Source organism: Sinocyclocheilus rhinocerous, unplaced genomic scaffold, assembly GCF_001515625.1.
Source record: "Sinocyclocheilus rhinocerous isolate Xijiao unplaced genomic scaffold, SAMN03320098_v1.1 scaffold785, whole genome shotgun sequence".
NCBI lineage: Eukaryota > Metazoa > Chordata > Actinopteri > Cypriniformes > Cyprinidae > Sinocyclocheilus > Sinocyclocheilus rhinocerous.
In genome coordinates, this window is record NW_015660521.1 from 822,198 (window position 1) to 837,235 (window position 15,038).

A 15,038-nucleotide genomic window follows, 5' to 3' on the forward strand; every position below is an offset into this window, starting at 1 on the left:
CAAGCATATTTAAAAGCAGAAAAAGTTTCTGCTGACATTTGCACATTTTTTTGCAGACCAGCAAAAACAGTGCACGCCTAACTTATTTGAACCAAAGAAACATATAATAAAAACCCAGATCTAAAAAAAAAAAAAAAAAGAAAAAGGAAGTTATGACCAACATGTTTTTTTTTGTTTTTTTTTTTAAATCATGAGACAAGATGTGGAAAAAGCAAAGGCAGTTTATTTAAATGTCAAAAATGGACACAATTTTCATCCAACCTGAGAGCAGGTCCCACCTAAAACATTAAAGATTACGACCTATTTGTGGAAGATAACCGTCTAGCTATTTACATTCTAAAATCCATCAGCATTTTACATTTTCTCCTTTCAAATGCGATAAAAATCATTATAATGTATCTCTCTGGAGAATAATGTTCTTCTAAAAAGGATGGAGCAAAGCTGTGGAAATCAATAGGCTGGAAATGGTCTTCATGATGAACTGTTCACAACACAGATTTCTGCAAAAACACAGAGCTAGAAACAGAATCTTGGAGTTTTCCAAGCCAAGCCATGGAATACTGTGTGATCCGGGACAGCGTCACTGCCTGCAGGTGTCATGGAAAGCCTCCAGAGTTCGGAAGTCCCTCCATGTTGGAGGAAGGCCCTCCTGCAGGTACTTGCCACAGCGTTGACACGGGGTCTGGAAGAGCTTGATGTAGCTCCTCAACCAGGTCTGCTCAAAAGTACACCACCACACAGACAATTGTGCTTTTTATTAAGGGCTTATTGGATAAAACCTTTAAAAACTAAACAGCACTCCTCGTGTGACACACAGAAGACTGGATTGACACTTAAGAGTTCAACTGAGTCTGAAGTGACTTGAATAACACGTTTTAACCAAAATGAAGCAAAGTATAAGACAGTGTATTTTCCTGGGCAAAATGCTGTAAAACTGCTGTGGCGGATGGCCTCATTGGCATGGGACGTGTGAGAGCAGCATGAGGGTCTGTGGTCTCTCACAGCAGTCACAACTCGACATTGATTAACAGCAGGAGAAGTATGTCTGCTCTCCTCTCTAACCCGTCTTCACTGGGCCGCTCAACACAGTCGGGGTTTACCTGCACCTGTCAGGACACATTGTCTTTCCTAATTCATCTGCCGGCCCAAACCACCCTCCACTGACTCCCTGTTATTCATACTCCAATTAGCACACACAAGAGTCCAGCACCACCCTATCATCCATCCATCCATCCATCCATCCATCCATCCATCTGTCTGTCTGTCTGTCGTGTCTCATGTGTCTCTATCTATCTATCTATCTATCTATCTATCTGTCGTGTCTCTATCTATCTATCTATCTATCTGTCTGTCGTGTCTCATGTGTCTCTATCTATCTATCTATCTATCTGTCGTGTCTCGATCTATCTATCTATCTATGTCGTGTCTCATGTGTCTCTATCTATCTATCTATCTATCTATCTGTCTGTCGTGTCTCATGTGTCTCTATCTATCTATCTATCTATCTATCTGTCTGTCTGTCTGTCGTGTCTCATGTGTCTCTATCTATCTATCTATCTATCTATCTGTCGTGTCTCTATCTATCTATCTATCTATCTATCTGTCGTGTCTCATGTGTCTATCTATCTATCTATCTATCTATCTATCTTTTCTCATGTGTCTATCTATCTATTTATCTGTCAGTCTGTCTGTCTGTTCATTCAACCTATACCTGAAGCACAATAAAAAGATTTTTTACGAAGAAGCTATCTATCTATCTATCTGTCTGTCATCTATCTATCTATCTTTCCATTCTATCTATCTATCTATCTGTCTGTCGTGTCTCATGTGTCTCTATCTATCTATCTATCTATCTATCTGTCGTGTCTCATGTGTCTATCTATCTATCTATCTATCTATCTATCTTTTCTCATGTGTCTATCTATCTATTTATCTGTCAGTCTGTCTGTCTGTTCATTCAACCTATACCTGAAGCACAATAAAAAGATTTTTTACGAAGAAGCTAAGAGGACCTTGAAGCCCTTATTCGGAGAGACTGAGGACTGGTGTTTTTTTTTTTTTTTCAGGTTCTAAATAAGTTGTCCCGGGGATGGCCTCGGAGTGAAGCCCATCAACTGTATGGTTTAAATCCGTGTACAGGAGAAAGCCCACGATTCCAGCCATGATCAGAATAGCTCCGCATTGATCTTACGGAGAAGTAATCTATCTCTCCTCTCTTTTCAAAGCGTAGAGCAGAGGTCGGTATAAAGACAGACCAGACTCAATGCTTAACATCACACACAAATATACAAGCCACGATAAGGTTAACTTGTTAAGTTATTAAAGATTTCAAACACAAAATCAACACTTTTTTTTATTCCAGGGCAGAGTTTGATGAGTGAGGTTTTTATACATTTTATGCCATTTTACACATTTGGCGGAGTGCACTCAAGCTATCGATTTTCAGTATGTGTTCCCTGGGAATCTGACCCATGACATTGATATTGTTATTATTGCCTTCCTCTACCAGTTGAACTACAGAAATATATTTTGTAAGAATGGTGCATGCATTCTTACAATGTGGAAAACCTCTCGTTAAACAGCACCACAAAGCCAAAGGCAAAAAATAATAATTGCATGTAATAATTCTAGCACAATGTCATTAGAAGTTTAAAAGCAATGTACTATACCCACCATGAAGGAGCGAACTACAACATCAGGCATCTGGGGGAGCTGGTAATGCAGGAGCGCTGTGGTTGCATGATCAGTGACCTGAGAGAACAAAGATCACTGAGAAACATAACACAATATGTACAGCAAGTACAATAACATATGACCAGCAACATTTACAAAACCAAATATGAGGAACCAGTTAACAAAATTGTCATTTATTTTCATAATGGACATCTATAGTCTATAATTGGTGGTAGAAAATGGTCATGTGAACTAATCAACTAATCGAACACCTTGACTAACATTCTAATTGGACTTCAAGGAAAAAAATTTAACTAAAATTAAAGGGAGACTAAAATGGTACAAAAGTATAGTCTTTAAGTGCAAATCGTAAAAAAAAAAGGTGTAAATACCTTTCCTCTTTATGAATACGATAATACAAACATATAAAATAAGTAAAAACAATGAAGTAATGATTTGAAGTAATTAAAAATTTTTTTTTATCTACAATAAAATGCAGCTCAACAAATACTACCATATAGTACAGTTTAAATATTATAGATAAATACACATTTATTTATCCGTATTTCACATTTCATGTGTTTTAGGAAATGTCCATTAACTTAACATGAAATGTCCTGGCAGAAAATTATCAGTATCATTTCAGTTTTTTTCAGATTTTTTTTTATAATAATACAATTAAAATGAATTACAATGAATAATAAAATGATTAAATAATTATATTACAATTATTAATACAATTTATGTGCATAATTGTAGAATGCAACAACAAAAAATTTGGTTCTAAAATATTCTTTAAGCAAAATATATATAATATAATAAACAAATATAATATAATATAAATATATTTTGTATTTCTTTTTTTTTTGCATGCATGCATGGGCACACATTTGAAGAAATTCTAATTAAAATGTATTTTCAGATCAATCTACCTACACTGAGATTAACTCCGAAGTCCAATTTTGCAGAAGAACACCATAACCTTATTACTTTCCCTAAAATCCCATCTTCCATCACTAATGTAATTATAGAATGGGACTAAAAAGTGAACCACTTCAATCTCCCGTCATCGTTTCATTAGACTGCCAATGCTGACCAAAGTCCTTATGGGAAACAGTCCAGTTAATACCTCTCAATAGTGATGCATCATGGGAAAAGAAACTCAAGTGGTTACTACTGAAGTGTAAAAAAGCAAAGAGATGCTTTTTTTATAAACACAAAAACATCTGTGTGAAAACTATTGGACAGCGGGGACATGTGAAGAGTAAAGAACCATTAATTAAGCGAGCATGGAAAACGGGAATACAGAAGTGACAGCTGGGAGGGGAAGATGAGAGGCGGCCCGTCCCTCCAGTTTGAGGCAGCCTGGGTTCGAGTTAGCGTACGCAGCCAGAGAAATAAAAAAATAAACAGTTCTGCGCTTTGATCAGCCTGTGCAGATACGAGAAGCTCAATTACAATGCGAGCGGGTTCTCGCAACCTCTCGCTTTAAGTTCCAGGCAGCTCGTCATACGCATTCTCTCTCCTTTGAAAGGAAAGCAAGTTTCTCTCCCTCTCTCTCTCTCTTTGAAAGGTGCATCAGCATTAGCAAGACTACGTAGTTTCATCTGGCCCAGAGGCTGACGGCTCTCTAATTACAGCCTAATGAGAATCGGGGAGGGTGGAGAGAAGACGACTGGAGCCCAGATGTTTAGGGGGCTGTCAAATGAGGGCGAAGTGGCTCTGAGTGAAATGAAATCAAAAAACACGAGGACAAATGATGTCTGAGGGATGAAAGGCAAGGATTGGCAGTGGAGAGGTGACAAGAAATGCGACCGTCATTGAGAAGAGAGATCTCATTAGAATTTCACGGACACGCGATTTAAATTTATTTATTACACGGCTCCAATCTGAAAGACAACCATAGGATAATTTAATTACTGTTCCAATATTTCCCAACGTACACTATGGGTAATGAGAAAGACACGCTCTGTTGATTAAACTGAGTTTTGTACGTTTGTTGTGATGCTTTGCTGGTTAACTCACCTTTTGAAATGCCTGATAGTTGGACTTTGACCAGATGTCAAGCTAAAAAAAAAGACAGAAAAGTAAACATCAAGCATCAAACTGATTCAAAATAACTGCATAGTACCCAGATTTTACCCTTAGTGTGCCCTTAATCACAACCCTTCTTAAACTCTTATGACTACATTCCAAGAATCCATTAAACCTCTAGTTAACGTCTTTCACCTGGATGCTCCTGCGCACTCTACACTGCACTTTTTAAATTGAAGAGTTGTTTCCTCCATAAAGGCCACAAAAAAAAAAAAAACACGATAAAAAGTACCATGCTAGAGGTACAAATGTGTGCATGTTTAAAATAAGAAAATGAAATAAAAAAAGGTTTAGATTTTTTAGATTCTCATAGTGAATCGTTTTTAAAATAACATTAAATAAAATGCATATATACAATTAAAGACCAAGAAAAAAACATGCTATTTGGGCAGAATTCCTCAGGATGATTTCTGGCTGTTTGTGTAAGAGACTTCTGATTGATGCCTGCTCAACCCAAGGTTTAATTTTAAATAAGTTGTTTGAATTTTTAACATCCTGAAAGAGCTCATTTAATTTAAATTTTAATTAATTTAATTTAAAACGTTGCTATCTTAAATCTAGAATGAATTGGAATTAATTAATTACTATTTGTTAACTTGTTTTTGAGGAGCTGCATTTCCTTCAACATATTGTATCAACTGTCATTTTGCTTATAATTTGAAAAAACGGACCCAAACAATTAGTACTGCTTTAATACTTTGTGACATGCTGTGTTCATTAAGTATTCATGTATTTTGTGTTTTTCCTGTGCTGTTTTCTTTGTAGGTGTGGATGAGTATGTTTCACCTACCGCTAACAATTATCGTGTGATCAGTCAGTGAGTGGTTTTGAAAGTGTTTTAGCATGTGTTGATCTCCATGGATTCTCACTAAACAACACATGTATTTTTGCCACTTTAAAAAAAAACTCAAAATGTCCCGGTATTGCCACATGTGAGTTGTTGTCTGCCTTTTGTTTTTGCCTCTTTTGTTTTGTTTTTATTTGCCTCTAGGGGTGGGCGATATGGCAAAAATATCATATCACGATTTTTTTTTAAAGAAATATCATGATTCACGATTCTTTGTCATGCTGGTTTTTAAGAGGTCGACCGATTAATCGGCCGATTTTTGGCATTTTTTAATTAATCTGCATCGGCCGATTGTGCTGCAAATTAGGCCGATTTATAGGCAGGCGCATCTGCGGGCAGCTAAGCGTTGTTGTGGAACACCAGCGAATCTCTCTCTGGCTGCATGAGAGACGGAGCAACTCCCACTCTGCAGCCGCTTCTTGTTCACACACAGCTTCAGCGAATGATGGCAGGGCAAAACAGACCGTTTCGAAAGCGTAATTACGTTTTACCCTACTAGAATTGATGCCGGAAAGTTATCATATTCATAAGTGCAACAAGTCATTTGCATGTGAAAGTAGAGAAACATGCAATTCAGACGAAACTTCTGGGCTGACTATAACTTGCATGTTAACTTTCCTCGTGAAATGTGTGTGTAGGTCCGACAATAGCATCCACGATGTCATCGCTTGTGGCCAGTGCACTCTTAACTCTTAACCTGAGTGTAGGGGAAGTCTTTGTCATTATTTTATCTTTGTTATTAAAAAATGAGAACAAAGATACACATTACAAATACACATAATATACAAAACAGTGTTTTATTTTCAGGTACAATAGGTGCATTTAGCAGGAGCATTCAAGAAATTGATTCAACAAATATAAAAATAAATCACTATATAGATGGATTCCTATTAAAGCAACTGAATTAATGTTTTTCAGTCAAGTTTTGGTGTTTTATTACCATTAAAGGAATAATTCACCCAAAAATAAAAAGTGTTTTATTTTTATACCATCATTTACTCGCTCAAAAGTAGCTTTAAACCTGAATGAGTTTCTTTCTTCTGCTGAACATAAATGCAATTTTGAAGAAGGTGGAAAACCAAACAGTTGCTGGTCCACAGCGACTTCCAAAGTATTTTTCTCCCTACTATCAAATTCAATGTGGACCAGCAACTGTTTGGTTACCCACATTCTACAAAATATCTTCTTTTGTGTTGAGCACAAGAAAGAAATTAATACAGGTTTGGGACAACATGTGAGTGAGTAAATAATGACAAAAATTTAATTTCAGGGTGAACTATCCCTTTAATGACAGTCGGCAGCATGTTTAATACTGTCCCTTTAAGACCTGCACACATCCGTTTTTCTCTCAACTGTTTACTTTCATTTTAGACATAACCAACTGAGTCTACACATAAACCTTGTGTGTTTTGACAGTATTAGCGCAAAAGATAACTTAGTTCAGTAATCAGGCGCAGTTTGACAGGCTTTTTAGTGCGCGCGCTTAGGGTGTACATGCTCAGAAAAAGCACACGTCACAACAGCACGTGAATGAAACGTTTAACCGGCAAGGCTTTAAAGCAGATGCAAAAAATTTACTTTTTTGATTGTGAATAAGTGCAGTGTCCCGTGAGAGTAACTCTACCGCTGAGTGAACACTAGCCGGGTTTCCATCCAAAGTTGCGAATGTAACTTATGCGCAAAACTGGAATATCGCATAAAACATTTGTGAACAAGCATCGTTTCCATCCAACAAGTCAGAGCGAGCAGACGAAACACAATGAATGCGGTCATTGCTTTTGGAAGTGGATGCTGCTGTTTGGGAACGCAGTCGTGTAAGACATTTCTGGGAGGCAATTATACAGAAATACTTTGATGACAGACTTTGCTCGTGCATTTCCGAATGACCATAACAACATTTCAGATGCTGTGAACGAGATCGGTCTGCTGGTTAGTCAGGTTTTGCTGTCCCATAGCGCAAAGTCACATGACTTTTTTGATGCGCTTGGAGGAATTTAATCGCAAAATGCATTTCCATCTCCCATTATTAGCATCAACCCTTTTTCACACAAGTCAAAAACCACCTCAAGCGAGCGTAAAAACTTTTTTGCGAATTAAGGAATTTTTATTCGAAATTTGGCGTTTACCACTCGTTTCTCATGCGATACTTCAAAATGCGCATTAAAATAGGTTGATGGAAACTGATGTGAATGTATGTGGCGTTGTACAGTATATTGAGACGGAGGTGATAGAATGTGCGCTGTAGCACGATACTACGATACATCTTCAGAAGCAGATTGTGGAGACATTTTTATCGTCCACGATCAAAAATCATCCTATCGCACACCCCTATTTGACTCTGTAATTTTATTTTTATTTTCTGTAACCCAAGGTCGTTACTCCATTTTTTCCCCACAGTCTATTATTGCCCCAATACACCCTAGATAGGGCATTGTAAAAGAATCCAAAGGTTCAAATCTCAGAAGATCCCCATTTATTCTGTTTAGAATTTAGAATTTAAAGGGGTCCTATTATGCTCTTTTACAAAGTCTTGATTTTGTTTTGGGGGTGTACTAGAACAGGCTCTCATACTAGGTTGTTCGAAAAACATAATTTTTCACATATTTTACATTATTACAACACCTCTCTCCCCAATCTGGCATGAACGGCTCGAATAGTTCCTGTATCAAATGAAAGCCCGCCTTCTGAAATACGAAATGTGCTGTGATTGGTTAGCTGGGCCAGTGTGTGTTGTGATTGGCAGCACTCAGCAGCTGGTCGGGAAATGTCACGCCCCGTACCATAGCCGCCTGCGAGCTTCAGTGTAAATATTGTGCCAATATCAAATCAATTTGAGCGCGATTTAAACCCGGATGATTGTAACCACTCTAAGTTCGTCTGCCTTGGGAAAGCTAGCGTGCCTCCGACATAGTGATAACACTCGTTCCCTTCTCTAGTGCAGCTCAACCAGGTCTCATCCCATTCGTCGATATTTGTGATATCACAAATCCCGGAAAATATGCGTTGTAGTCCAAACGAGTCGTTCGTTGTAGTTTTTGAAAAGTGATTTCTGTTAAATAAAATATCTCTTTTTGAAGTGGACTTTGAACTTTGCAGATCTTTTTTATGCTCAAACAGCAACATTACAGACTAACTAAAGTTGAAAAAGTGAAAAAGCATAATAGGACCCCTTTAAATATTCAATTTATAATATTAAACCCAATCTACAATCAAAGGGATATTTCACCCAAAAATGAAAATTCTGTCATTAATTACTCACCCTCATGTTGAGAAGACATGAGGGAAGAATTGTTGAATAAAGTCATTATTTTTGTTTTTCTTGCACACAAAAAATATTTGTGTAGCTTCATTAAATTAAGGTTGAGCCACTGATGTCACATGGACTATTTTAACAATGTCCTGACTACCTTTCTGGGCCTTGAACGTGTCAGTTGCGTTGCTGTCTATGCAGGGTCAGAATGATCTCAGATTTCATCAAAAATATCTTAATTTGTGTTCCGAAGATGAACGAAGGTCTTACAGGTTTGGAACGACATGAGGATTAGTAATTAATGACAGAATTTTCATTTGATTAAATGTAATACAGGCCATCCCTACACTTCAGCATATCTCGTGATGCCCAGTATGGTTTAAAGCATGACTTGCTAGTCTGCCAACAAGAGTGAAACACCATAGAGCTAAAGAATTTAAATGATTTTTTAGAACTTTAAAGTTCGTTTAAACCAGCGCACCAAATGGTATGAAAAAAAACAACTCAAGACCTAGAAAAATAATTAAATAAAGGCAGAGGCATAGATTAAGCACACATAAAGAGTACAGAAATATCTGCAGGACTTAGAAAACATATACACTTTATTTGACAGTTTAAAGGTCAGTTACGAATAAGCCCTGCATCTGATGTCCGGACTGTTGTTTGGGGGTGAAAAAAGCCATCACTAATCAACCCGTTGAGCAAAGGTCATCAGAAGAGTTTTCAAAGACGACAACAAATCAAAATGTTCTCTGAATCTAATATCAAACAGGCCCGGTGTCAGCATTTATCAGAGAAATCAGACTCCATCTCCCCTCTGTCCTCAAACCCACCTCCATACACTGCTGCCCTTTGAAGTAAAAAGAATGCCGGATAGCAAATTACCCAAGAGATGTCTGAGATAGTCTTTGAAGCCCTACTTTGATAGCATAGTTTCCCTTCTCCTACCCCTTCCTCTCCCGTTTTTTGTGTGCTTGGAGGTTCAGGCAGGCTCTGTTGGGCCTCTTGCATGTGGTTATGGTAAGCTATGTGGCATCATTTGAATTGTAAGGACCAGAGAGAGGGTTTAAAGAAAAAAGCCTGTCGATATTCTGCCCTGAATTGACACCTCACACAGTCCCAAAAAGACCTCGGAGGTTGATTCAAGGGCAGGAGTTTCTGCAGCGTTTCATACTGAAAATGGTCAATAAAACAAAATAATTTAAAATAAAATAAAAATAAAACATACTGTATACAATTTAATATTTAGATGGAACTAAAAAGAATGCAAAGTTTGGGCAGAATTCTTCGAGATGTGTTTCTTGCTGTTTGTATCCTCTGATTGATTTCTGCTCAACCCAAGATTTAATTTTAAATAAGCAGTATGTATTTTTAACATCCAGAAAGAGCTCGTCTCATTTTAAAGCTCCATAATTTTAAATCTATAATGAACAGGAATTAATTACTGTTTGTTAACTTGTTTTTGAGAGGCTGAGTTTCCTTCCTGAAGATGAGCAGATATTTAAACTCAGTCTTGTTTCTGTTCTCTGCTGTTTATTTATAGCTGAAAAAAAAAACAATGGTTGAATATAAATCTCTTGCCATAAATAAGACATAATATTTTACCTATTAATCCTAGTATATCAAAATAACAGGAATTAATATCAGCTAGTCTCTTTGACTCATTACTTAATTAGACCGTAATAATTTGGGTAAAAATTACATATATATATATATATAATATACAGATATTATTATATATATATATATATGCAATTACTTATACATATATATATATACACACACACACACACACACACATATACAGGTGCATCTCAATAAATTAGAATGTAGTGGAAAAGTTCATTTATTTCAGTAATTCAACTCAAATTGTGAAACTCGTGTATTAAATAAATTCAATCAATCGCAATCGCAATATTGGTAAAAAAAAATCGCAATTTGATTATTTTCCAAAATCGTTCAGCCCTACTCATTACTAAATCAGACCATCAAAACTTAATCAGACAGTAATTTTTTATATCAATTTAATTCAGTTTTATTTTCAATTATAATAATTCTCAACTTTTTATAACCAAAATACACCAAATAATACATTAAAAACAACATACTGGCATACTACTCTTCTGTTTGAAATGTTACAGCAAACTGTTTTATTTTTACAAAAATAACCAGTATACAGTGTAAACTGCACAGTATACAGTAAACAGTACGTAAGCATTCCATTCCAAACATATCTCTCATCTACATGCAGCAATTAACTAATGTGTTTTTACCACCATAATGAGAGCGGTTTAGGCCTAACTATTGATATCCTGGTGCGAGCATTGCTGCGACTGTCAGTTTGAGCGTTCTCATAAAGCAGCGGAGGTTAATATGCAATTGCTCACCACACACGTTTGGACGCAGAGGCCCAGCGGCTCGCAGCACAAAGCACCGGCCTGGCAAGCAGTTCAGAAGATTCACATTCGCTGCCATAATTAACTGTGATCAAGCCTCTCCGCAGCTTTGATGGCCACCTCATATTAGTGTCACCAAAGAGTGTTCAAACGTTGCAGCTTTCGCAGAGACGTACAGATCGCTTCAGAATGAATGAGAGGACGCGGCTCAACCTGACACGGGGGACGTGAGGATAGAGGGTATCGCATACGTACATGCTTTTCATGTTCAAGAGAGAGCCGAACACATCATGTGAATTATTCAACAGCTGTGCAGAGACTTTTATATCAATATCTAAAAATCCAGGGATTTCACATCGTTACCTAAGCCAGCTCAAGCTAAATTTTAAGGTTTAACTGGGAAAAAAATGGATGAAGATGAGTTTTAAACTAGACTTGAACATGTAGGGTAATGGTATGTTTTACCTTTCCGTCTTCAGAGTATACATTCTCATGATAACCTCTGACAATCGTGCGGTCAATAAAAAGGCTCCTCATTACCACAATGGCTTTCAAAACCTTGCCCAGGGTGACCTTGGAAAGAAATAAGACAACAGAAGATAGGATGAGTGGATGAGTGGATGATATTTGAGCATTTCAACTATGGCCACTTTTTGCATTCACAAAAATACAAAAAACAAAACAAAAAAAAACTTAAGAAGAAAGTGAAAAAGACTGAAGACTGAAAACTGAAAAGACCTCCTCAAATGATGTATTTTATTGTGCTATGTCTCTTAATATTCTGTGGTGGAAATGACATTTAAAATAAAATGTTCATCTCCTTTCTTGCTAAGCAATACAATCAACACTAAATACAAACAATTAAATATTTTCACATTTTTGACATATTTGACAAAATCACACCTTGTCTGGAAATTATGAATTTAATATATATTTTTTAAACAATTCTTGAATTTTTTGTCAAATATTTATTTACATAATATGTACACACTTTGAAATCAATCTCAAGTATGCTCTTACTGACTGTTGTCTTCATGGAAACAAAGTACACTCATTTTTGATAAAACTGTATTAGTGGCAAAATCATCTATGGTAACAGAAATGACATTCAGTCGTCATGATTTGGGTAAAAAAAAAAAAAATCAAAATAAATATTGAAATGGTTTGATTATTTCATTCTTTGTTAATGATAAAAAATGCCATTATATTTTCATGATGATTGAAATATTTTAAGACTGCGAATATGCATAAATATGCATTAATCTATACATAAAATTCACAAAATTTGCAAAAATAAATGATAATCATGGTAAAGAGTTTTAGGTAACACTTAAAGCCTTTGTGTCTAATGCATTATAAAGGGTTATACAGGATATAATGCATTATAATTATTCATAATATGCATTGTAATACATTATATCTTAAATAATTATAAACAAATTATAAACTAATTAAATTCAAAGTGTAACAATGAATTGCTAAGTGTTATAATGTATTAACTGTGGTTACAATTATTCATGATATTGTACAATGCATTACAAAGCATAATTAATGCATTAAAACTACTTTTTATAATTCATTATACATAAAGGCTTTAAGTAAAGTGTTACCGAGTTTTAATACAGTATAACCTTCTTCATAAACAAAAATAAAAAAATTGTTCATTTAAATAAGAATGAACTTTTGAATCGTAATTCATATTTAACTATGGCCACTTTTTGCCCTCTTGCGTTCACAAAAACAAAAAAAAAGCCTGCCTTAGACCATTTTTGTGACTTTCTTCTAAACCATTTTTCTGAAGCATTTTTCGAATTTAAAAAATAAAAATTTTCAGATGTTTAAAAAAATGATTCTTGATTTTTCTTTACATCAAATATTCATGTAAATGTCATCTTCACAATAAATATTGATACAGCTGCTAAAAATACAAATATTTTTATGATGTATTGAACGTTTAAATACTGAAAATATGCATAAATCTATGCATAAAATACAGAAAAAATTTGCAAAAATAAATGATAGTCATAGTAAAAAGTTTTAATATGACCGTCATAAACAAAATTTAAAAAGTTAATTTGTTTATTTTAATAACAATTAACTTTTGGGACATAAAGGTGGTCGCAATTAATATTTATTCAACCAAAATATCTTTATTTTAGAGTTGAATTGCAAATCAGAAACAGCTGGTTTGGCCAATTTTTCTCAATTACTAAAAAATACAGCACAAAACCCCTCTCTTCCGAGAATTAGTTTTTTCCTTCATGCCAAAAAAAGTTCACACTCCAGCCTGAAACCATCTGCTGTCAGAAGGGGTTTCGCTTGAGCTTTTGGCTTAAAATGGGTTTAATCTAAGGCAAAGGAGGAAATCCCAGTACAATATTCTTAAATCCTCACATTCACGCTACACACACCTCAGAGAGAAAGACAGATACAGTACAACATGGCAAGGAAGAGGGGTCCAACCCCTCGATATTTGCCAAAGCTGTTCAAACATCAACACCGTCCCGTGAATAAAACAGCAATGGGTTTCGGCTGAGCCCCACTTGCTGAATAATTTATGTATCAGGCACAGTGAAGGATGCTGGGTAAGCCTGGGCCAGGTCTGAATGCTGGCAGGGTGGTGACGGTTCTTTTTGTGGTCCCTCTGAGGTTTTCAGAAGCCGCTAGATTTGACCCCACCACTGACTGTGAAGGGGAACACGCTCAGGTGGTCTGAAAAAAGACGGACAATGGCGACCAGCGTGATAAAGTTCAGCTAAAATATCACCCAGGTGACAAAGTTTGACATAAAAAGAAACTAGGAATCAGAAGAAATGAAATATCAGTTCATTTCAGATTCAGAGGAGAGTTTTCAGTTCCTCAGAGCTCAGTTTTTATAAATGCCAAACCAATAATGCAATATGGAGGGGACCGCTTTTTTGCAAAGGGATTGTAGTGTGGCAGAGCTGAATGTACTATTGAGAAAAAGAAAGAAATGAATTAAAATGAGATTTCACAAGCATTACAACGGATGGATTGTCTGGGAGTCAATAAAGAAAAGCAAACATGTCACTGACGTCCAGCCAAAGAGTCTAGTGAGGTTCTATGCATACATAAATACATATATGAATAGGAAATTATTTGTTGTTTGGGTGAAAGAGCTGATTGTAAACATGAACCATATCCGTTGAAGGAGATGCCACTGCCATAGATTCCCACACCTGGTAATTGGAAAACTTTTACAGAAGATTGGGTCTCACTATGGAGAAATGGAGATACACTTTCTCAGACTTCATTACAGTATGTAAATTAGCTCTCCAAATAGATAGATAAAAAGCACTCCAAGTAAATAAGTTTCAACCAAATTTATTTTACAACCAGTCTTATTTTAGCATTATTTATTAAAGCAATAAGCCCCGTGAAGCCGTGGTTTACAGTGAATTTATAACAGCTAAGGGGGTTTTAGGCACTCCGCTTTGTTAAATAATGCTAAAATAAGACTGGTTGTAAAAGATGGCAAGACAAAAGTGGATAGGTAAAAATAAAAACACTAAAAAAAAAAATCAAAACAAGCACTTACATTTTTAGACAAAGAAAGATATATACTGTAATATACTGGGAACACAGAAAAATTTGTCCAACAGAAGAAAGGAAGTCTTAAAGGTTTGGAACAGAAATTATTTTTGTAAAATATCCCTACACAAGGCTCCTTCAAATCACCTGACATCAAGCAAACAAGAGTGTACAGATATGTAGTGTACGGTACACTGGCAGGTTCTCTCTGACACACACACACACA

The 15,038-nt window shown here is 35.9% G+C and overlaps 1 protein-coding gene across 1 annotated transcript in view; it reads right to left on the bottom strand.

Annotated features, from left to right (window-relative positions):
* Positions 1-206: 206 nt before the first annotated feature.
* The window catches only part of LOC107725311 (mediator of RNA polymerase II transcription subunit 27-like), a 75,672-nt gene continuing 60,840 nt past the window's right edge, over positions 207-15,038 (bottom strand). Inside the window, exons 5-8 of the mRNA XM_016534529.1 lie at positions 11,726-11,833; positions 4,699-4,740; positions 2,674-2,751; positions 207-715 (exon numbers count right to left, since the gene is read on the bottom strand). Coding sequence (XP_016390015.1) covers positions 581-715; positions 2,674-2,751; positions 4,699-4,740; positions 11,726-11,833 — 363 coding nt within the window. The 3' untranslated portion in view covers positions 207-580. The remainder of the gene's footprint in view (positions 716-2,673; positions 2,752-4,698; positions 4,741-11,725; positions 11,834-15,038) is intronic.